The sequence below is a fragment of the Saccostrea cucullata genome, unplaced genomic scaffold (genome assembly GCF_032062105.1).
Source record: "Saccostrea cucullata isolate Sc308-1 unplaced genomic scaffold, CSIRO_AGI_Scuc_v1 ctg5130, whole genome shotgun sequence".
Classification (NCBI taxonomy): Eukaryota; Metazoa; Mollusca; class Bivalvia; order Ostreida; family Ostreidae; genus Saccostrea; species Saccostrea cuccullata.
Window position 1 is genome coordinate 10,647 of NW_026930342.1, and position 25,569 is coordinate 36,215.

At 33.5% G+C, this 25,569-nt stretch overlaps 1 protein-coding gene and 2 pseudogenes across 1 annotated transcript; 1 reads left to right on the forward strand and 2 right to left on the reverse strand.

Moving 5' to 3' along the window:
* Positions 1 to 286: 286 nt before the first annotated feature.
* On the reverse strand, positions 287 to 2,550 carry LOC134283790 (uncharacterized; annotated as a pseudogene).
* A 196-nt stretch (positions 2,551 to 2,746) lies between these two features.
* Positions 2,747 to 5,834, reverse strand: LOC134283788 (uncharacterized; annotated as a pseudogene).
* Positions 5,835 to 24,220: 18,386 nt separating this feature from the next.
* Positions 24,221 to 25,183, forward strand: LOC134283789 (uncharacterized). Its single transcript, XM_062766268.1, has 3 exons — positions 24,221 to 24,431; positions 24,575 to 24,694; positions 25,110 to 25,183. Exons 1-3 carry the CDS (start codon positions 24,224 to 24,226, stop codon positions 25,181 to 25,183), a joined length of 402 nt encoding a protein of 133 aa, XP_062622252.1. The 5' UTR covers positions 24,221 to 24,223.
* Positions 25,184 to 25,569: the final 386 nt, after the last annotated feature.

Genomic DNA, 25,569 nt, shown 5'->3' on the forward strand with positions numbered 1-25,569 from the left:
TGATACACAGAGTTATTTATTTTTATCGAGCTTTATATATTTCTGAATACTGGCACGAGTTGGCTGTTCAAAAAAACATATTTGCTAGTTCATTGAACAGCCAACGAGGCTATCAATAATTTCAAATAACTCATTTTTTAGTATCAGCAATCATAATTACAGCGTCTACTTTTAAAGTGTTCGATCAAATCATTCGAGTGAGTATATCAATTATTTTGTCTTGCTTATAGGGTTTTTGAAACTATTTTTATACATATACTAGGATGCCCTCCTGGATACTTTGGAATCAACTGTCAGAAGTCTTGTCCTGCAGGGCATTACGGAAATGGATGTCAGTCCCTCTGTCTACAAGCTTGCCTAAAAACATGTGTTTTTACAACAGGAAAATGCAAGCAACCAGGAAATCAAAGTAAGAATCATTTTGGTTAACGTCACTGGGAGAAATTTTGAATTAAATTGAAGGGTATTCGACTTACCCATATCCTCAGTGTTTAATATCTATTACATACAGTTTCGTTAAGTTTGGGGAATGAAAACTCTGCTTGGAAAAGTACTAAATGCAAGTTGATATCAAACACATCTATTTAGCAATCCATATTTTAATATATGTAGCCTTAACATCCTGTTTTTAGGTGGGAGGGTGGGAAAACCTTCCACCAAACGCAATCATATTTGAATACATGTGTTAATAAGCATCTGCCTCTTGCATGTGCATCCACCTAATCTCTTCTTCCACAGGTGTTGAACTAATACTGATTAACAAGTCTCTTAGCATCCACTTTGATATTAACCAATGATGATCTACCCATATCCTCAGTATATTATATCTATTGCATTCAGTTTCGTTAAGTTTTGGGAATGAAAACTCTGCTTGGAAAGGTACTAAATGCAAGATGATATTAAACATATCTTTTTAGCAATCCATATTTTAATACATGTAGCTTTAATATCCTTTTTTAGGTGGAAGGGTGGGAAAACCTTCCACCAAACGCAATCATATTTGAATACATATATTAATAACCATCTGCCTCTTGCATGTGCATCCACCTAATCTCTTCTTCCACAGGTGTTGAACTACTACTGATTAACATGTCTCTTAACTTCCGCTTTGATATTAACCAATGATGATCTAACCATATCCTCAGTGTTTAATATCTATTGCATTCAGTTTCGTTAAGTTTCGGAATGAAAACTCTGCAATACGATTACCGCTTTCACCATTTTTACATTAAAGTAGGAAATCCATTCAATATAACCATTCAACAAATTCTCCATTCCCAATACTCAAAACTAAAATCAATACCAAATTTTATATCTCAATTTCATTATCATTACAACCATTACTAGATACATTTTTATATAATAACAACTTATTAACATTATTGATAATCCCATAGTAATACATGTATTCTTTTGTTGAAAGTACCATGCTCTGTATAACTAACAATACTCCAAAATGTATCGTAATCTTTGCAACTTTTCTTTCTCACCTAACTTGTATACAACTTCTTTCTCTCAATAGAATGCATTTTTTAAACCTGAATAATCTGCCTTATCTTTATACTCTTTCTCAACCATATCTGCCTGATGCACAGATTCTGCCAACTTTGATGCAACCACTCCAGAATCTACAAGTGTTGACATTCTACAATAATACTCTGCGCTTGACTTTCCAAACCATCCTGCGTGATTCATAACTTGATCTACATTATCTACTGACCCTGAATATGCCATAGTAATAGCACACCCTGATCGAAAACTATGAGGCGTTTCCCCCTCATAAATTCTTAATGTTGACGAATAACATCTCAACCTCTCATACACCACTGAGTAACTGACATTCTTTTCCAAAACTCTGCCACACTCTGCAACTGTTCTGAACAAGTATCCCTTGGATAAATCAACATTGTGCGACTTTGAAAACCTAACAAAATCTAGTAAACCTTCACTGGACAAACTACAAGATCAGTACATTTTTTAATCACAAATGAATTGCTTTTACTTTTATCACCTCTAAGAGTCCTTCCAAATGTATGTTTGAACACTTACCCTGACCCATCAGTTAGACACTTAACCTCCTGTGCAACAACCAAGAAAAGATCACTAGCTCTATCACCAGTGAAAAACTGAAGTTTTAACCAATCCTGATCCCTTAACAAGACATACCTTTATCTAACATGAAGACCATTACGTTTCAATTCCCTGTCAATAAACAATGATATTGCCCTAACCTTCGACCAAAATATTGCATTTGCTTGTTTGGAAATACATGTGACTTAGCCTGTTCTTCTCTAATTAATTTTAAATATTCCTTAACTAAAGGAGATGCAGCAGGATTCCCAAACCCCGAAATCAGATCCCAATATCTTTCAAAACCCTGCTCATCAAATATTTGAATCAGCTGCTGAATCATGCACTCTATTGTTCCAGAGGCTAAGCGCTTTTGGCAATTACATTCAACATTAGTTTTAGTACCTAAAGATGGGCAACTTGATTGTTTTCCGTTTAGAATCTTTCCAAACCAAAAGTCGTCTTACATATGGTGTACATTTCGCAAGTGATAAGGAAAAACTTTTTGAGAATTTACTAAAAATTTCGAATAGACTGTTCTTCTTCTTCAAACCCAGGTGATGACACAGTAATTTCATCCAACTGTAAAAGTCTCCTGTCAATTGCCTCACAATCTATATGCACATCTGAAATTCTCTCCTACAATTAATCAAGAAATACAATGTAATATTCAAAATCACATGAATGATACTCGATATGCGAGTAAGGGCCATTTAAACCAACTGAATCTAAAACAAAACCATTCCTACTAGGTATCCTAACACATCCTTTTTCTCCCTTTAACCCCAGACAAACTGAACCAATTGAGCATGACTGAAGTTTTGGCCACCATATAGGAATAGGATTCATCTGTGGAACAACAACACCCTGCTCTTCAAGGAAATTCAGTACAAGAAGTATAATAAAAGTAATAGGTGAATACACATGCGAATTCTCCTCCCCAGTGAAATTTTGACAAAACACATTTACTCCAGATGATGAAGGCATATGATATGGTGTAAAATGTTTCAGAGCTTTACCATCTACTGATCTCATAACATTAGAATCCAAAGACATCATGTCCACAGAATGAGGGCCAAACCATGACTCAACCACTGACCAAGACTTCTCACTTAACATACTATCTGCCAAGTTAAAAGAACGTGAAGGTATATCAGCAAGATTCAAATCTGAAGGAACATAAGTTAAATGTAAATCAATGTTATGTTCAACAACAAATCCAAAACTTTTCTTCACAATACAATTTAATGGCCTCGATTTTCTTCCTTGATTTTTCCAAGACCCCATACCCATGTTATCAGACAAAACTTCAACACTAGAGTCTTGTAAAACATCACTTAAAGATTGCAAAGATTTAAGAACAGCATCAGCTTCTTTTTCATGAATTGGTCCACAATCATTATTTTCCCAGTAATCACCTTGTACAGTACAACCGTTTTCTAATTTAACATATGCTCCAAACCTAAAACCCTACCCATCAGTATACAACTCTATTCTTTTATGGAACTCAGACCTCCATTTTGAACAGCCAGACCAAGTGTCCAGAATTCTCCCATTCTCAAGTTCTTCTCTCAATGACTCTGAGATTTTCGCACTCTTACTATTTTGTTGACAAACAGAAATAGCAGCATTAGGTTCCCTACAAAAAAGTTCACAACCTGGAACTGCTAAACACATAGAAATGCATTTCACACAAAATCTTTGCAAAGTCCTCAAATCAACTTCACTGCCTGACAGAATTGATTCTCTCAACTGAATAAATTTTTGTTTCTTATCTTCTGGAAGTATATAAGCTTGCCTAACAGAGTCAACCAAGAAATCAAGATATCTTTTACAAGTAGATGTGTCTAATGAACATTTACTAAGAGACAATGTGACCCTAACCCCTTCAATAATTCTACAATTACATACACTAGTTTCCTTGACTCCATAACAACTAGTTCATCATCATCCCTATCACTTCCCTTGAAAGAACAAACCGATCGTCAATATACATGTATAAAGTATTATGAACTGAAAGCTTCCTTAAATATGTCGTAACACACATACCTACTGTCTGATAGATAAAAGGTGATGCCTTCCACCCAAAAGGAAGACTGTTAAAAACCATCAAATAGCCACCAAACTGAATACCAAAATATGGACGAGATGATTCTGTCAATTTCACATGATCATAACCAGACTTTTCATCACAAGTTGCCATGAGCGAGTTTTTCTGCACAATTCTATGAATATCTTTCAAAGTATCTAACATAAAAGGTAGATCTTTTATCCAAAGATTCAAAAACCTTTCATCATAACATAATCTTGGCTTTGATAGCTCAACTGTCAGGGGCATTATGACCTTTGGAGGTTGACAACAACTCACCTAGCATAACAATCTAATTGAACCAGATGCAATTCTCTCAAACAACTCTCGTGTTATAAATTCAACATGTTGTTTGCAGCTATTGGCATTTTTAAAATATTGTCTAGGTGGGATATCAGAATCAAAATGTTGACCCTTTAAGTTTCCCTTAAAATGTCGAAAAAATTCACCAATATTTACACCATTTTTAAGCCATTGCAAGAAATCAACATTTAACATTTTAGAGTCAATAATGTCCTAAAAAGAAAGATGTTCATGCAGTTAACAAGATTCCAAATACTTGGAATCACGTAATGACAAACGTCTTATATAAAAATATTTACATTCAGTGTAATTTTCTTTATGAAATCCATTAGAAATCCACGACGTTCAAATTTCTATAACACACGCCAAACCTTGTCACCACGCGTTAGAATACACAGTAGGAACTACATGCATTTTTAATACTTAGGAACAACAAAATGTATATTGTTTTGACTCAATTTCCCTTTGAAAAAAACTACCCTTTTAAAATTAACATAAAATCCCAACAAATGTGCATTAAAAATGAATTTGTAATTTTTTTCCTCGCAATGTTTATGTGCGTTATTTAACTTTCCAACGTCACAAACGGCTTTCCAACGTCACGAACGGCTATTACGTTTCTTAAGCACACCAATACCGAAGGGCGCTAAATTCACATTAAACATGAACGAAATAAACAATTATGATAAAGGAAAATTAGAGAATGTAAATATAAGCATTGAATTCATATTTTGGGATGTCTTCGGTCCTATAACACACCTGGCCAGGCGCGGATCCAGAAATTTTTTCCAGGGGGGGTCCACCCCAGTCAGAAAAAAAAAATCCAATCCCAGAAATTTTTTGACAAGCAAAAAAAAAAAAAAAAAAAAAAACATAAACTCGCCCAATCGTCAAAACCCTATTTCGTGGGGGGGGGGGGGGTAGTGGTGGATTTGCTGGCAAATGTTTCACTATTCATACCCATTTAACACATATTTGCGTTTACTAGGGGGGGTCAGCGTTTTCCAGGGGGGGTCCATGGATGGTAACTTTTTTCTTGTTTTAGTATATACATTTTTTAACCTGGTAAATTCCAGGGGGGGTCCTGACCCCCCCGACCCCCCCCCCCCCTCTAGATCCGCGCATGCCTGGCCGTGCCGACAAATTATCATACCGAGCTAACGCGCGGTATTCAATTTGTTAGCACGGCCAGGTGTGTTATAAGACCGAAGACATCCCTAAATATGAATTCAATGTTTAATTATACACCACCACCAAGAACATCTTCAGCCGAAGGGACGTGATTTGCAAGCCAAGGAACTCCCCCTTCAAGTGTTACCCATGCTGGCTGATCTCTGACTTGAACTTTTACAAGATTAAATCCACTGGCCATTTTCCAGTCTTAAACTTTGATAAATGTACATTCATTTTGTAGACTTTTGGTACTTTTTCTCTGTATAAAACATTTAACTAAATGAGAACAAGCCAGCAATAGTACAGTTAAAAGAGGAATCCCTTTGCCTACAATTCACGTTGTAAACCCACTAGGGTATCAGTGTCCCTTAAACTGTAGACAAAGAAATTTAATTACATTTCAGTATTATGATAATCAAATATTAAAACAAAATTATTATGCTGAAAAACATTTCAATCAAGTGACATCAATCTTAATCAAATTACTTCCCTTTTGCTGCTTTCATTTTCTCACAATCTTTCACCTGATGAGTAGTGCTCTCACAGAACAAACATGCTCCCCTGGGTCTGAAACCTTGACGGAATGTACTAGCCCTATCATATTTACAACCCTGATTTACATAATAACCTTCAGATCCACCGATTTGCTGAAAACCAGGAAAATATCCTGAAGGATACATCATACTCGGTGACTGATATGGATAAAAATTGTTCAAAGGGCTTACAGGTGTGTCATCTCTTCTATACCCACTTTCAACCTTTTTTTTCTTCTCAACTCTCTTTGACTCATTCTAAGACTCTGATTTTTCTTTCAAGCACTTTGCAACAGCTTTTGATATAGCATCTGCTTCCTTTGCCCCCCCCCCCCAAAAAAAAAAGAAAAACACGAACTTGAAATATCTAATTTAGTCTGATACCGAGTTGTCTGTCTTGACAACTCCTCATATATTTCTGCCTCCTCATAAGAAACCTTCCTTGCCGTCTTTGCAAGATCCTCAAGGGTAAGGAGAATTAAAGACATACTTGGATCCTCTTGCAAACAAAGACACCTCACCTTGTCTTTCAGTTCATTGACTGCATGTTAACATTTCAAAATTTATCATCTGTATTATAAAGGAATATATATATATTTTTGTTTTCAAAAACAGATGAATAAATAAGTTAATACTGTCTTTTGTAATAATCCCTGCAAACTTTCAATTATCATCAATCATATTTTTTTTCTATTTTATTTTTACATTAATGTAATGTTAAGCTAAGGGCAATACATGTACTTTGAATCAACACAAATTCTACAAAACCATTTCAGAAACCATCTCTACCATACACATATATAAGTATGAGAGAGAGAGAGAGAGAGAGAGAGAGAGAGAGAGAGAGAGAGAGAGAGAGGAGGGGGGGTAACGTGAAGCTGTTTATGTTTTCAATGTCAAAATCATATTCATACTGGGAACTCTCATACTCCAATGATAAAACTTTTTTCAACAAAAATAATCAAATTATACTATTTTCTAGAAGGATGAAGGTAATTTCCAAAGCACTGGGGATAATCTTAAATAAATTGATACTTAGGTAAATATAATGATATTCACTTGAAATGTATGTTACTGTATACAGGGAAATTTTCGCCCCCGTTTTATTTTCGCCCCTTTCGCCCTCTTCTTTAATGGGCGAAATTAAGACGGAGCGAATTGAAATTACACAGCATAATTTCTTAAACAAACTATGATTTGGCGAATTAAAATCGGGGCAAAACTATTTGCAAGTGCAAAAGGGCGAAAATAACACGGGGCGAAAATAACCCTGTATACAGTATCTCCGAGTCTGATCTACATTTCAGATGAAAGGCAAACAATGTTCGGAACAACATCACAAAGTCATGCTGGTACTCAGTCACAGAGGAAACATTTTTCAATTTCACAAATTGTAACGATATTTGGATCCGTGTTTGTCTTCATACTTACTACTGTTTTGATTTACTATATACAGAAAATATTACGAAGGAGCTTTTCAAGGAATAATCAAGACAACCGAAGAATATCCCTCACATTGACAGAAGACAAAATATACGAAGAGATTAATGAAAACATTCTTCCAACTTAGTTTTTTTTTTCCGAAGTTGATAAAGAATGAATGAAAAATTTTAGTTGAAACTTTTGGTTGAAACGTAGAGGATTATAAATCGAGGTAAGCAAAATCAAGCCGGCCAAACATGAAATCAATGCAATATTAATGAAGATATCAAAGAAAAGCCTATAATAATAGGCGAATAATATTTCAAGTCTTAGCGAGTTTGGACTGAATGTCTGGACCGGCCAAATACAAAGAAAATAAGATGATGCAATGCGTTTTATTTTTATTTCTAATGACTAATGTAATGATAAGTATTAAAGCGTAGTATAACTGCACTTTATTTTTAACTGTATAATATAAATTCTCTTCATTTTTTAAAAATAATTAGTATTCATAAAGTGTTCACTTTCTTATTCCGTAACTGATGAAAATCACAGTAACTGTTTAAATATTTGTCTTTACTTCATCATTGGTCAAATTTATCAATCTACAAACATTTACATAATAGTTTTCTATTTGATAACTTTGTGAAAATGTTCCTGTACTTGTATTTTATGTTATTTACAAATGAATGTTAATTTTGCTAAATGAAAGGTCAAGTGCTGAAAGATATTAATGAATCTGGCGTTTGTGGTAGGGGTCTATGAAATTAACACGTTTATCAGACAGTATTTTTGAAAACTACGTACATGTACTTATACAATAATGCGTGCAGATGATAAACTGAATAAAAAGATTATTGTTTTGCCTAAGTTGTTAAAAGTAAATATTATTTTTAATATTTGTTTTGTTTGCATATAACAAAACTATCATTTACAGTTAATATATTTAAAAAAAAAACATTGAATATCTAAGTGTTGCCTACCCACTCCTCCTCAGTTAATATTGTATCTTTTGTTGTCTACCCCCCCCCCCTTTCAGTATTTCTTAAATATTAAGAAATATATTTATAGAGAACAAATGGTTGATTTATTGATTATATGTTGTGTTATATCTTGTGAAAAATTTTTCACTCGTACGCGGACGTCAGCATATATCTGTTAAGGACGTCAAATTCCGACCTTTACTTAGGACTATTGAGAAATGAGGAATCTTTATCGTGCCAATGTCTGTAGTGCTACTGGGCTGCGACTTTGAAGGTCTCATCCGATGGACGAGCAACTATCACTTCAAAGTGCCGAGCACATGACCAAGAAACCTGTTTTTTTTTAACCAGCTAAGGACATATAAAGCAGATTTAAATGAAATACAAATAAGAAACATTTTTGAGGATCAAAACCCACCAATTCTTTTAAAAATTCTGAAGTTAAGTAGTAATTGGCTATTGATTTTGACCTTTTTCGATGCACGTTGTAAAGTAAACTGCATACCTACATCTATATGTGTTTTACATAAAAATATGTACATGTACACTCTTGGTATGGAACAATTATAGTACGAGAGCAGATTTGATGAAATTAGTATCATATTTATTCATTCCCCATTCAATTCCTGCATACTTGTGACATTAATTGAATAGTTTACCCATAATTAATGATGTTTGAATTCTCAATATTCTTAGTATAGCACAATTCTCGGCATATTCAAATAGTATGAATTCATGCAGTTATACAACCCTTAACCCGCCGAACCCTCTGTCTTTTACATAATAAAACATAACACATGAATGAAGGTCGTGTTTTACATTGCCACAACTGTGACTATGATTTATCCAATTTTAGATCACATAAAATAATGTAGATCACTTAAAAACGGTTGTGTACTCATATCTTGATAAAATAATATACGATTATGAATATCTAAATATTTACCCTACAGATATTTTGAATCTATATTAACCAATAATATTGACCCTTATTATCCAATTAATTATGAAAATGACTACATATTTAATTTCAAACACACCTATTCCTTGTGGTATGAAACTGCAATACATAAATAAATTGTTATGGGTTTATCTATTATAAATGGAAGGTGGATGTCTTGAGGAGGCTTAAAATCGTATTAAAAAAAATCCAGTTTGTTAAATCTCCGGTGCCCTAAAAGAAAACAATATATATATTCGAAAATTCCTTTTCGGATCCTAAATTTTTTTTTCAAAATATTCTGCAAAAAGCTATCAAACCTGTAACATTTTGATGACTAACACTTCTTTCAACCAAAATCTTACCGGAATGAACTGCAAATCTTCTTATGTTGTCAACGGTAAAGAATGTAATCTTTATTGACTTGTTTATGATGGTGAAATCAAAGGATCACTTAGTAAAAGAATATCAGAACATCATAGATTTCAAATAAATAAAGGAAGTTGTCAACTTATATACAAGCATTTGTTTTACCCGATCATTTTATGTTTTCAATGAAATGTAGAATACTAGAAAAGATTTAACCATCACACACTCTATCACCAAGTACACCTTTTAGTGGAAAACGAAAGGAAATTTGGTTTAAAAATTTCGACAACCTTTCCCTATCAGTGTAATGACACTGTCAATAGTGTTAAAAATCTCTCAAGTCCACAGTGAAACAATATATACATGTATGAACCATACACAGATATGTAAGCTTAGTCAGGGATATCGGTCTTATAATAAACCTTTAATACAAATGCCTCTTTTTATTCATTACTACCTCATGTACATTTTAAATCAACAGTTTGGTCTACATCAAATTCGCACTTAACTTTACTCTATCATTTTGAAACATTTAAACCGTCTAATTGAAAATGTCAAAGAAAGTCCACTTTTAGATACCTCAACACAAGAATACAGGCATTGTTCTGTGATTATGGATATTGCAAATCGTAGTCTTTTTAACCGACAGTTTAACATTTTTTTTTCATTTAACTCCAATCTGCTAACAAAGGAATTGACACAATAAATATGATTAGTTTTATTAATTGCACCATAATTCAAGTTGAAGACTAGATACATAATGTATTTCGTACAATGTACACTATTACTTCCAAGCTTTTTAACTACAAGAAAACATTACAGAGCCTAATTATCGATTATCTAAAACATAATCCTCCTTCCTGTTAATGTTTGTCTTTACCCTTCTACTAAATTCCCCTCTAGACACGTTATTATGTTCCCCAAACGAAGTTGGGGAACATATTGTTTTTACTCTGTTTCTTATTAAGGTCTTCCGTCTTCACGGAAGACCTTATAGTGATTCTACTGTTTCTTATTATTATTCTTATTATGTTCCCCAAACGAAGTTGGGGAACATATTGTTTTTACTCTGTTTCTTATTATTATTAAGGTCTTCCGTCTTCACGGAAGACCTTATAGTGATTCTATTGTTTCTTATTATTATTATTATTATTCTTATTATTATTATTCTTTTTTTTGACAAAATTTTGTGCAGGCGATTTCTCGAAAACTATTCAGCGGTTTTTAATGAACCTTTCACAAAATATGTGTCATTATATGAAGTTGTTACTTCCGAAGAGAAATTTGGAAAATTCACTTCTGGTGCCAAGTTATGGACAATTTCCTGATTTTAAAATGCAATTTTGTCGCCCCTTTTTATCGAAAATGGCTAAAGATATGAACTGGAGACTTATTGGAGACGATAGTTTGTCTCTTTGTGGTTTGCGGAATCACCTTCTCGTGCGTCGTCAGTACTTCCGGTTGTTACGAGATGCAACTTTAAAAAAGTCGTATTTTCTAACTTTTTTGTTTTTAAGTATTTTTCATTTATTTTTGATATGTTAATAGAAGTCCTCCTTATAATGCTTACTATATAATTTGTTCGAAAGTTGATAAATCTAAACTCTAGATATAAGCATTCAAAAAGCTGAAGCGGGTCCAAAATGGCGGCTGTCTCTGACAACGCCGACATTTCGTAAAAGCGGCTAACGGAGGCAGCCGAGCGTTTGCTTGAACGAAAGTAACATAAGGATAAATGAAATGTAAAGGAATACTTGGATTGTCACGTCGTAGTTTCGTTGCAGTTCTGTGTCAAACTAACGTCTTCTATAATTGGTAAAAGACTAAGTGTGCAAAGGAAATTCGACACTTAATATCTTATGTGCACCATGGTAAAACAGATCTTTAATCATGCTTATAAGTAATGCTTTCTCAAAAAAGAATATCAATTAATATTTTAAGTATAAATCTTAACCACTGTTTTTCCTATGCACACTCGTGTCATATTAAACTAATAAATAAGACAAAAATAAGATTTTTTTTTAAAGATCGCTTCATGGAGTTTATTTTAGCATTCTTGTCTCAGAGTAATTGAGCAAGAATGATATCTGTTTCCATGACCGTTGTAGGACGAGCCATGTTTTTCGGCGAAACATTTCAACCTTTGTCGACTAACTAATCGGGATAGTTCACTTTAGGGATACAAAGGAAATTGAAAAAAGTTAAAAATCCATAACTGTTTCACAGCTTTAGTGTTAAATGCATGTATACAATATGGAGTTTGTAAAATGTGTTAATTATACTTTCTAAACCTTGAATAGACTATAAGAACGTTCTTTTTTTAACTTCATTGAAGCTATCACACCTATTTAATAGAACATTCCAAAGAAAAGGCGCAAAGATTAACTCGTGGTGTTTATCGCTGAATTTTGAATAGTGACCAGCCTTTCATAATTTTAAGACAGAAGCACTCTTTTGTACATATATACAAGTAGATTTAGAGTAGAGGTCGCGATGGCGTAGTATTTAGTGCGTTAGAGTTTCATGCTGGCGACTTGGGTTCAACTCCCCTTGTGTGCAAATCTTTTTCAATTTTTCTGCTCAATTTAACGTTTTCTTTCAGGAATCGGACGGAAGACCTCTCGTTGCTCGCAACGAGTTTCATATCTAGTTATTATTATTATTTTTCTTCTCGGGAAAATTTTGTCCGCGAATGATCTTGTAAAGTACACATCCGATTAAGGGGAAACCTTTTTAGGGTAAGTAGGCATGTTATGTAGATTTGCGGAACGAAGGTCATTTTGCGCGCACGTGCTTGCAAGAGCGCGCACGTGCAACACCTGAAATGACCAATATACTTGAAATTACCGTAACTTTTACATTTTTTCGATGTAATGCTTTGATATTTAGAATATGTAGACATATTATAAATGTAGATAAGATGACATTGTCAACATGCCATTTTGTGTGCACGTGCTTGCAAGAGCGCGCACGAGCAACACGTGAAATGACCGATTTCATTGATATAGACGTAAATCTTTACCGTTTTGATGAAATGCTTTGAAACTCATAATATAAGAATATAGTTGTAGCATAGACAATATGACATGGTCAAAATAGCAAGATCTCACGCGCATGCACGTGCGCTTCGCTCTGATTGGCTGAAACTAAAGTCTCAATATCTTTCTTGTTTTTTGATGAAATCCTTTGAAATTTTGAACATAGCCATGCATTAGGATATCCTACAACATGATATATAGCAATTATCAAGAAAACACGTGCATGCACGTGTGCTGCAATCTGATTGGCTGAAACTTTAAATAGCTGTAACTCCCTTGGTTTTCAACCAAACAGGATGGGATTTGGAACATAGATAGATATAATAGACTTCTACAAGAAGGTATGTCACCAAGCACATCCATACACGTGAGTGTACGTGCGCTGCAATCTGATTGGCTGAAACTTTAAATAGCTATAACTCCCTTAGTTTTCAACCAAACAGGATGAGATTTGAAACATAGATAGATATAATGAGATGAGAAATGTGAAATGAGTAAAACCAAAAATACACTTGAATGAGCGTATTTTTTAAATACTTTTGGATTAAATACTTTAATATTTAGTATATTAAAGTATATAGATTGTGTAGACAAGATGATATGGTCATTACGCACATGCATTCACATGCACACGCGTACAATGCTAAAATTTGAATGAACTTGGTACCCTTCTGGGTAAACGTTGTTAAAGTCTCAAATGCATAAAGTTTGTCTTATTTAATGAAGCTAACAGGGAATATATCACCAAAAGGGAGATGGGGAGCGTTTGGGGAACATCTGTAACGGTCCCCGTTACAATTAGCACTAGTTATTATTATTCTTTTTTTTGACAAAATTTTGTGCAGGCGATTTCTCGAAAACTATTCAGCGGTTTTTCATGAAACTTTCACAAAATATGTGTCATTATATGAAGTTGTTACATCCGAAGAGAAATTTGGAAAATTCGCTTCTGGTGCCAAGTTATGGACAATTTCCTGATTTTAAAATGCGATTTTGTCGCCCCTTTTTATCAAAAATGGCTAAGGATATGAACTGGAGACTTATTGGAGATGATAGATCATGACTTTGTGGTTTGCAGAATTGCCTTTTCGTGCGTCGTCAGTACTTCCGGTCGTTACGAATTGCAAACTTAAAAAATTCGTATTTTCTAACTTTTTTGTTTTTCAGTATTTTTCATTTATATTTGGTATGGTAGTAGAAGCCCTCCGTATAATGCTTACTATTTAATTTGTTTGAATGGTGATAAATCTAAACTCTAGATATTAGCATTCAAAAATCTGAAGCGGGTCCAAAATGGCGGCTGTCTCTGTCAACGCCGACATTTCGCAATAGTGGTTTACGGAGGCAGCCGAGCGTTTGCTTGAACGAAAGTAACATAAGGATAAATGAAATGTATAGGTATACCTGGATTGTCCCGTCGTAGTTACGTTGCAGTTCTGTGTCAAACTAACGTCTTCTATAATTGGTTTTGGCTGGTTTTCAAAGTAGAAAAACAAAAGACGATTGCGCACAATGTGCAAATGAAATTCGATACCTTATATCTTTTGTGCATCTCGGAAAAACATATAAGTAATACTTTCTCAAAAAAGAATATCAATTAATATTGTCAGTATAAATCTTCACCACTGTTTTTCCTATACACACTTGTGTCATATTAAACTATAAATAAGACAAATATAAGAAAACGATTTTTTAAAGATCGCTTCATGGAGTTTATTTTAGCATTCTTGTTTCAAAGATCTGATTCAAGTTATTGAGCATAAATGATTTCTGATTCCTTGACCATCAAAGGGCGAGCCATGTTTTCCGGCGAAACGTTTCAACCTTTTTCAGTTAACTAATCGGGATAGTTCAGTTTGGGGATAAACAGGAAATTGAAAAAAAAAATCATAACTGTTTCACAGCTTTAGTGTTACAAGCATATATACAATATGGACTTTTTAAAATGTGTTAAATATACTTTCTAAATCTGGAATCTTAGGCTATGAGAACGTTCTTTTTTTTAAATTTAATTGAAGCTATCACACCTATTTAATAGAACATTCCAAAGAAAAAGCGCGAAGATTAACTCGTGGCGTTTGGCGCTAAATTTTGAATAGTGACCTGCCTTTCATAATTTTAAGAGAGAGGCACTGCTTCGTAAATATGTACGAGTAGATTTAGTGTAGATGTCCCTATAGTGTAATATTTAGTGCGTTGAAATTTTGTGCTGGCGACTTGGGTTCAATCCCCTTGTGTGCAAATCTTTTTTTACATTTTCAGCACGATTTTACGTTTTCTTTCCGGAATCGGACGGAAGACCTCTCGTTGCTCGCAACGAGTTTCATCTAGTTATTATTATTAAGGTCTTCCGTCTTCAGCGGAAGACCTTCTTGTTATTCTTAGGTTTCTTTTCCACTATTTTTATTATTATTATTATTGTTTTTTTTTTCTTACCGATTTTGTGCACGCGATTTCTCGAAAACGGCTGGATAGATTTTCATGAAACTTTCAGGACTGATAGAACATAAAACAAAGCTGAAAGTAATTTTTTTGTTTTGATGACGTCACTTCCGGTTTTGAGATTTCAGCGATTTAGTGATTTTCAGGGGGTCTCATTGTCCATCATTTTTTTTCGAAAATGCCTTAAGACACAAACATGAGATTTTCAGTGATGATAGAGCAACGTATGCTCTTTTGTCACACACAACTCTTTTTCTCCGGAAGTGCCGCACGTCGGCGCTCGCTATGGCTCGAAAATAGTCCTGTTGAGGATTTAGAAATTTTTGACACCTTTTCTACAATATCTTTTTACATGTTAACAATTTGTAAAAACATATCGAACAAAAGTTGTAGAGAATGTCACGATCTTTCGAAAAATATCAACGATAAGGGGCTGGCCCCTAAAATAAAGGGCCAAAAGGGGCCGAAAGTTTTTCCTTTATATCTCAAAAAGTATTGAGAATTTGTAATACGTCAAAGAAGCAAAGTTACTCAAAATATCAAGCGTTATCTAATGGAGTCGTCAAAATACGTCCGGCGACGTTACTTCCGGTCAAACCGGAAGTAGTCAAAAATTGCATATTTTTGCTGTTCTTGACAGGTTTTTGGGTAACATGTGTCACTGGAAGCTTAAATCTTAATTTTCCGTCCGTCGACGTCACTTCCGGAAGTAGCCAAAAATAGCTTATTTTGAAGGTTTTAATGCAAAATTGAAATTATAAAGTCACTGGAGACTACTTAGCTCATTGCTTTCTTTTGTTCACGTCATTTCCGGCACACCCGGTCAAAACTGGACGGAAGACCTACTCGTTGCTTTGCAACGAGCTCGGCTCTAGTTAAGGTCTTCCGTCTCCAACGGAAGACCTTCTTGTTTTCGTTCGGTTTCTTTTTCCCTATTATTATTATTATTCTTCCAACCGATTTTGTGCAAGCGATTTCTCAGAGATGGCTCGTCCGATTTCTACCAAACTTTCAGATCTGAAAGATATTCAATTGATCTTGATAGGTTTTTTTCCTTTTTGATTATCTCACTTCCGGTCGTGAGATATAGACGATTTTCTGATTTTTAGAGGGTCAGCTTGTCCGGGAAACTCCTCCGAAACGACTTAAGATATGGACTTGAGATTTTCAGGGAAAATAGAGGAAGGCTTGGTGAGTTGTAATTGGGTCTCCAAATCTTTCTAGCGCAAAAGGCACCGAAGTTCGGTAGGGCCGAAAAAATGTCTCAGAAATATCTCACAAAAATGGACGCATTTTGTCTATATCTTCACTCCTGTTCATAATTTGTTAAAACATATTGAAGACAAAATATTCAATATCGCAAGACCTTTCATTTGATATAAAAAAAATAGGGCTGACCCTTCAAATTAGGGGCTAAGAGGGGCCAAAAGTTTTTTATCTATAACTCTCTAATGATCAATTCTTTGTTATACATTATTGATCAAAAGTATTCATCTTAACAATTAGATTATAACTATCTAAGTTGTTTGAAAATTGGCTTATCTGAATTCTAGATATTAATATTTGAAAATCTGAAGCGGGCCCCAGATGGCGGCTGTCTTTGTCAATTCCGCCATTTCGCAATTGGGGTTTATGGAGGCAGCTGAGCGTTTGATTAAACCATTCTGACATACGAATGCATGAAATGTAAACAAAACTACTTGGACTTTCACGTAGTAGTACGTTGCAATTCAGTGTCGATCTTAACACTTAATTTCCGTTTCACTACTTAAGTGTAACTGGGCTAGATACGATATATGTAATGTGTACAAAGACTTTTTAAACGTCGAAATAAAATAAAGGCGATAAGAACGTTTTATTTATTTTATTTCATAAAAGTTCAAAGAAAATGCGCGAATATTTACTCCTGGCGTTTGGCGCAAATTATTAATAGTGACCCGCCTTTTATGATTCTTAGACAGGTGTACTGTTGCAAAAGTATACACACAAGTATATTTAGAGCAGTACTCCCAAAAGCTTAATGGTTTGCGCGTTGGGGATAAAACAGAAAAAGGCGACATGGGTTCAATCCTCTTTGCGACCAAAATTTTGAATCTTTTTCTGTGATATTCATGGCATAAGTAAAGGCCCCTATTTGCTGATTTAACGTATAATCAGTTTCTTGATTTGATAAAGAAGAAATTAAATATCTTTGAATGTCTTAGAACTTTCGCAAGCGTAGGTTCAACGTTTTCTTAAACACTAAAAAATATTCATTTCATTTTCTCATAAATAGGTTGCGCGGGTAATACACATGGTGCCAATGTGCAGGTAAGGTCTTCCCCGTGATGGGGAATGGACCTGTAGAAAACCTTCTCTGGTTCTGCAGAGTCGAGTTTTTAGCAAATGAAATGTATGAAAATGCACGAATATTTATTCGTGGCGTTTGGCGCATATTATTGATAGTGACCCGCCTTTTATGATTCTTAGACAGGTGTACTGTTGCAAAAGTATACACACAAGTATATTTAGAGCAGTACTCCCAAAAGCTTTATGGTTTGCGCGTTGGGGATAAAACAGAAAAAGGCGACATGGGTTCAATCCTCTTTGCGACCAAAATTTTGAATCACTTTTCAGCTCGATTATACGAGATTTTTTTTCCTGAATCGGACGGAAGACCTCTCGTTGCTAGCAACGAGATCGTTTCTAGTTAAGGTCTTCCGTCTTCACGGAAGACCTTATAGTGATTGTATTGTTTCTTATTATTATTATTATTATTCTTTTTTTGACAAAATTTTGTGGACGGGATTTCTCGAAAACTATTCAGCGCTTTTTAACGAAACTTTCACAAAATATGCGTCTTTACATGAAGTTGTGCAGTCTGTAATTTTTTTTGGAAAATTTGCTTCCGGTGCCAAGTTATGGACGATTTCCTGATTTTAAAATGCGATTTTGTCGCGCACTTTTATCGAAAATGGCTGAGAATATGAACTGGAGACTTATTGGAGATGATAGATCATGACTTTGTGGTTTGCAGAATTGCCTTTTCGATCGTCGTCAATACTTCCGGTCGTTAAGAGATGAAATTAAAAAATCGCATTTTTTCTAACTTTTTTGTTTTTCAATATTTTTTATTTATTTTTTGTATATTAATAGAAACCTTTCTTATTATGCTTACTATATAATTTGTTTGAATATTGATAAATCTATACTCTAGATATTAGCATTTAAACATCTGAAGCGGGTCCAAAATGGCGGCTGTCTCTGTCAACGCCGACATTTCGCAATAGGGTTTTACGGAGGCAGCTGAGCGTTTGCTTGAACGAAAGTAACATAAGGATAAATGAAATGTAAAGGAATACTTGGATTGTCACGTCGTATTTACGTTGCAATTCTGTGTCAAACTAACGTCTTCTATAATTGGTTTTGGCTGGTTCTCAAAGTAGAAAAAGGAAAAGACTAAATGTGCAAATGAAATTCGATACCTAATATCTTTTGTACACCACGGAAAAACAGATCTTAAATCATACTTATAAGTAATACTTTCTCAAAAAAGAATATTAATTCATATGTAATTGTAAGTATAAATCTTAACCACTGTTTTTCCTATGCACATTTGTGTTATATTAAACTAATAAATAAGACAAAAATAAGAAACGATTTTTTTCTAAAGATCGCTTCATGGAGTTTATTTTAGCATTCTTGTCTCAAAGACCTGATTCAAGTTATTGAGCATAAATGATATCTGATTCCTTGACAGCCTTAGGGCGAGCCATGTTTTTCGGCGAAATGTTTCAGCTATTTTCGATTAACTTATTTGGATAGTGCACTTTAGGGATAAACAGGAAATTGAAAAAAAGTTTTTAAAAAAATCATAACCGTTTTACCGCTTTAGTGTTACATGCATATATACAATATGGAATCTGTAAAATGTTTTAAATATACTTTCTAAACCTCGAATCTTAGGCTATATGATCGTTCTTTTTTTAATTTCATTGAAGCTATAACACCTTTTAAATAGAACATTCCAAAGAAAAGGCGCGAAGATTAACTCGTGGCGTCTGGCGCTAAATTTTGAATAGTGACCCGCCTCTCATAATTTTAAGAAAGAAGCACTGTTTCGTAAACATATAAAAGTAGATATAGAGTAGAAGTCCCAATAGCGTAATATTCAGTGCGTTGGAATTTCATGCTGGCGACTTGGGTTCAATCCCCCTTGTGTGCAAATCTTTTTTACTTTTTCAACTCGATTTTACGTTTTCTTTCCGGAATCGGACGGGAGACCTCTCGTTGCTCGCAACGAGTTTCATCTAGTTATTATTATTTTTCTTCTCGGGAAAATTTTGTCCGCGAATGATCTTGTAAACTACACATCCGATTTAGGTGAAATGTTTTTAGGGTCAGTAGACATGTTATGTAGATTTGCGGAACAAAGGTCAGTTTGCGCGCACGTGCTTGCAAGAGCGTGCACGTGCAACGCGTGAAATAACCGATTTCATTGATATAGGCGTAACTTTTTACATTTTTGATGAAATGCTTTAAAACTCATAATATAAGAATATATTAGTAGCATAGACAATATCACATGATCAAAATAGCAAGATCTCACGCGCATGCACGTGCGCTTCGCTCTGATTGGCTGAAACTAAAGCCTCAATATCTTTCTTGTTTTTTGACAAAATCCTTTTAAATTTTGAACATAGCCATGCATTAGGATATCCTACACCATAATATATAGCAATTATCATAAAAACACGTACATGCACGTGTGCTGCAATCTGATTGGCTGAAACTTTAAATAGCTATAACTCCTGTTGTTTACAACCAAACGGGGTGGGATTTGGAACAAAGATAGATGTAATGGACTTGTACAAGAAGGTATGGTCACCATGCACATGCATGCACGTGCGTGTACATGCGCTGCAATCTGATTGGCTTAAACTTTAAACAGCTACAACTGCCTTGGTTTATAACCAAACGGGGTGGGATTTAGAACAAAGATAGATGTAATGGACTTCTACAAGAAGGTATAGTCACTATGCTCATGTATGCACGTGCATGCACGTGAAAAGGGTAAAATAAAAAATACACTTGAATGAGTGTATTTTTTAATACTTTTGGATTAAATACTTTAATATTTAGTATATCAAAATATATAGATTGTGTAGACAAGATGATATGGTCATTACACACATGCATTCACATGCGCAAGCGTGCAATGCTTGAATTTGAATGAACTTGGTACACTTCTGGGTAAACGTTGTGAAAGTCTTAAATGCATAGAGTTTGTCCTATTTAATGAAGCCTCCAGGGAATATGGCACCAAAAGGGAGTTGGGGAGCATTTGGGGAACATCCGTAACGGTCCCCGTTACAATTAGCACTAGTTACTGTTGATATAGTAAATATAGTAAATAATGAGGACCTTAAGTCATTAATTTTAAATGGGACTGGTTTTAGGGAAACGTGGTTTGCTCTGCTCCTATTGTTATTGTGTGAAGGGCATTTGAGCTTTAATACACTTTATTATCTCCATATATGTCATTGAAAAAGGTCTTCAGAGTAAATGCAATAGCCAAATATTAATTGATTGTCAGTTCGGTGATTAACATGTCTGGTTACATGTACTTTGTTACAATGTATGGTTGTTTAACAAGTCAAAAAATGTCTTGTACTTGTTTTTACAATGTGTCTTAAATTGTTATTTACATAATAAGTAAAAAGGTACAATTAAGATGAAACATACTTAGATACCAACTTGTTTGTCATAAAACGTACCTCATTTTAGAAATTATTTATGTATAATGCATGCTCTAGCGTATCAAATCTACTGCGAGATATCAATTCCATATATAGTAATAAAGGTATATGTTGCTGCATATGTAAGAGAACTTCCGATTGCCGACTGAAAAAATTAAAAGTCATTACGTTTATCATAAAGTTCGATTGTTAAATTATCATGAATGTCCTTCACCAATGAATTATATCCAATATGAAATATATGCGTCACACCCTGAGGTATCTTTTTTTCTCAAACTCATGGGATATAACCTATCGATACGAAAATAAATGCATTGGAAATACCATTTTTAAATTTACAATTTTCAATTTAAATGTACATGTCGAATTAAATGCCGCAGCAACTATATATTTCTTTTCTTTTTGTCAATTTATATTAAAAAAAATAATTTTTTAGAAATTCTATTAATGGAAAAATTACTCAAAATACACATCTTACATAAAGATAAGTACTTTAGAACGAGATACCATTACATTTTTCGTGCAACATCATTAAATCATAAATTCTCACGTGCACTTTTTGTCTTTTGACAATGTAATGAAAGGGCTCATATTGGGCATGGTGTTCCGTGTGACATGTGATTTAATGGATGGTGTTTTAAGGGATTTGTGATTTTGATTATTTGTTTCGCTTCGATAATGTTTACTCTTCTGAGCGTTTTGATGACCTTGTTTAAGTGCATGACACACTTTTTAAAGAAAATACCCGCAGGTAAATAAGATATATGCACAAAACGGCCACACAAAGTTTTTGCAGAATATGTTCTACGCCCTAAAAGTGGAAATGTTGATTTCGACCTTAAATATTTTTTACAGTGATCCTATTTTGAGAAGATTTATTTCTCAAAAAGGGCTTTCATAAATTCTCATTTAAACAAATTATATTATTTGGATTATTGTTATAGAAACTATTTTTAAATTTAACGTCACAAGCTAGTAATCGATCGCGTCGTTGACCTATTTTTGAGAGAAAAATGTTTAACTGCCTGTAAAATACATTGGAGAACTGATTAATATTCAAAAACAGAGATGACGACTTTTCTTGAGTATGATTTATGTACTGGTATTTACATGAAATTAATATTTTCTCGATATACGAAAATGTCGTTAAAATTACAACTTGACTACCTGTTTTCGAATGCCTGGTTAATTTTCTTTTCAAAACATAATTTGGAAATACATTTTTTTTAGATTTATGTCAACTTATGAAGTCATTCAAAATGTCTGAAAAAGGTCAATTTTAAAATGAGTTTGAAAAAAAAACACGTTTTCCGATAAGATATGTGAGAAAAACGTCTCACTTATTGCCATTTTAGAAGATTATTATTTTCGCATAGATTATGAAATAAATATGGCCGCCATATTGTGCAATATTTCTCTCAACAGTAGACTAAAGCAAAGAGTCTTGCTGACTAACTTATTATTGATACGGATTTTTCTATGCTTAACATTATTCATTCTAGAAATATTTTGCCAGTGGCAGCCATTAAAAAGCAAAGGGTTCACAGAAGAACAAAGCTAAAAATAATTTTTTTAATTAAAATATAAAACATGCATGCAATGATCACAGAATTGGGGATTCAATCTTTGCTCAAATGAGAAAATCCTCAAAATAGGATAATACATACATGTGCATGTATGTTGTGAAATGAAATAAGACGGACCTCTATTTCTATAATAAAAAAAAAATATATGTACTGTTACAGTAGTAATAATTTTGAACTTTAAAATACTTAAGCTATATCTTACAAAAGATTCACCGTTTCAATGACTTTTACAATTTGAATGTTTGACACTTTGATTTAAAATAGTTATGTCTTTAATACATGTATACTACAAAGTATTTTGATACCCATGATTCTATAGTAGTAAATATGCCACAAAAATGTTACCTTTTCAAACTTTAATTTTCTACTGTGATAAATATGAAATATTGATTAACTATGGTTTACTATAATTTACTTAAATAGTATTTTAATGAGAATTGAAATATGTAAACAATCAAGTCATTAAAAACTTTCGTTTTTCAATTATAGGTCTTTAAACTGGAACAGATGGACCAATATATACCTTTGCATATTGGTATAAATTATTTAATGAGATAAATAAAAGAACTGCAAGTGTGTTATAACATATAAAGGGTGTAAAAAAGGTTCGTACCACATTTTTATTTTATTTTTGAAAAGATATATACAATTTGTAATATTTCATGTTTACAGGGTCAATTCTTGCTCCTGATACAAATGTAAGGTTTTACATGTTTTTTGTTGAATCAATAAGGGGAGGGCTGGTATTAAAACAGATGATGTCCGTTCAGAAAAAAAGTGGGATGACGCATATTTTGACATAAGTAAATAGTCATGTCAAAACATCCTTTGAAATACTATGCAAAAGATATCAAATCTGTGAAAAATGTCAATATGACAAACCTATTCTTTTGAAAAGTGATCTTTCAACGCTCATCAACTTGTCTGATTCAAGATATGCTATAAAGAAACAAATTATCCTTTATTTTAACTCAAATTGACCAGCATTTCTATCATTCGGTTGCTAAAATGATGTTATATATATTTTCATATGGAAAAACAATCCTTTAATTTCATGCAAGAAATGAATTGCTAAAGATCTAAAGCACAATCTTGTGACTTGAAAAAATCATTTCTTTAGTTGAGCACTACTTTGAAATTTCTGAAAATATTTCATCCTGGAACAAACTTTCTTAACACCCCTTATATCAGTTGATTTCCTGAATCAGAACCTTAAAAGAACACCATATAATTGTATGGAATTTTTCAGTCAGACCTGAAATATATATGTGTTGTTATAGATTGTATTAATGTAATGACACATGCTTTCATTATTTTTTTTCGAGTTTTTTAAACGAAATTTGGTAAATTTTCCTATAATGGAATATAAACTGCAACAACCTTATGTTTAAAAAAAAAAAAAAAACATTAGTTTAGATTTATGAATTTCAAAATGTACATTAAGCTAGATTAATGTAATATTATAAATGTTGAATAACATTGTATTTTACTTCTTTTTAGGTTTTCCAGACACTTATTCAAAGAGGTACATTAGGATATGTTGTTCCTTGCAAGGACTCTATTGATACTATATATTTCCAGTGTTATGTCTTGTCCAAGGAACGAAGATGAATACAACAACGCTGTAAAACGGAAGAGGTGCCAAGCTAAGCCACATCCCTGTGCGTCTTTTGAATATCACTGTGTTTTAAATGACTGGATGAATGATACAATAGAAGTGTGTGCTCCATCTTCGTTAATTGTTGGTATGTGAAATTTAAATTCAGAAAGTCTTCCTTCTTTCCCGATGTCTTAATTTTTTTGTGCCAATTTTTAGAATATATGTTTTTCATGTAATTAGTCTAGAAATTAATTTAATTTAAAATTTCCACTTGCCTTCTTGATTTAGGTGGGATATGTGCTGAATTTAATTTGGATGAGATGAGTATTCGTGGAAGTTTTCTGACAAACTGTACAGCATTCAACACACCATGTCCACAGGCATACAAATCGACCAAATCATATAAATGTAATTATGTATATTATTCATATATGTTTTTTCTTGTTTCTTCATATGTACTTTTTTCATATATGTATGCCTATTTTTTAGAATGCACACTGCACAGACTTGTGTATTATTATACCCCCAATTTTGGTAAAATAAGCTTGTTTTTTTTTTGGGTCCGTTTCACCGTCTGTCTCTCAGTCTGCCACTGTGACAGTATCTTCTTCCTCAAACTAAAATTTCAAACAAATTGCATAATTTTGAATTAAGGTGTCAAAAGCATAAAAACTTTTAAAAATTATTTTTCAGATATGAGCAACAAAACTGTGAACATTGCACTTGTTGTTGTTGACATATTTTTTGACAAAATTTACGCAAAATCCATCCACTTGTTACTGTATATGAGAGAAAAGACTACATCAGAGACCTCTATTTTCAGATTCAGACTGCTATTTTAACATACGAAAAGTGCTCTCATCAGAGAAAAGAAATTGTACATCTCGTGATGGGTAGATGGATTTTTTTAATATTATAATAATTTTGAATTCAAATTTCAATGTAAATAAAGGAAATATAAAACAAATGTTAGTAATAAATAATTAACACTTAGCGTTACAGGTATTTTTTAATTTTTTTTTTTTTAAAATCTCAAGGAAGATGAGAAAAACTATATTTTGATTGTGCCCCTTGTACTGGTATCTCTGACTGCATTTTGCACCATGGCATTGGCGTATTTCTTCAGAAAACAAATACAGAAAGCGTCCCTGAGATAGTCAACCCTAAATGGGAGTGACCAGATGCAATGATAGTGTACTGATTCTAAACAATATCTCCTGTAATGAAACATATATTTTTGCACGTATTAAACTTATTTTGAGCTGCCATAGTTTTTGTACATG

What these genes read in the sequence shown, in the direction of transcription:
- LOC134283789 (XM_062766268.1), top strand. Translation starts at nt 24,224, where the DNA reads ATGTTGTTCCTTGCAAGGACTCTATTGATACTATATATTTCCAGTGTT. An exon ending in TCCATCTTCGTTAATTGTTG is followed by an intron (nt 24,432 to 24,574) that starts GTATGTGAAATT and finishes TTCTTGATTTAG; the next exon opens with GTGGGATATGTGCTGAATTT. An exon ending in ATCGACCAAATCATATAAAT is followed by an intron (nt 24,695 to 25,109) that starts GTAATTATGTAT and finishes CTCTATTTTCAG; the next exon opens with ATTCAGACTGCTATTTTAAC.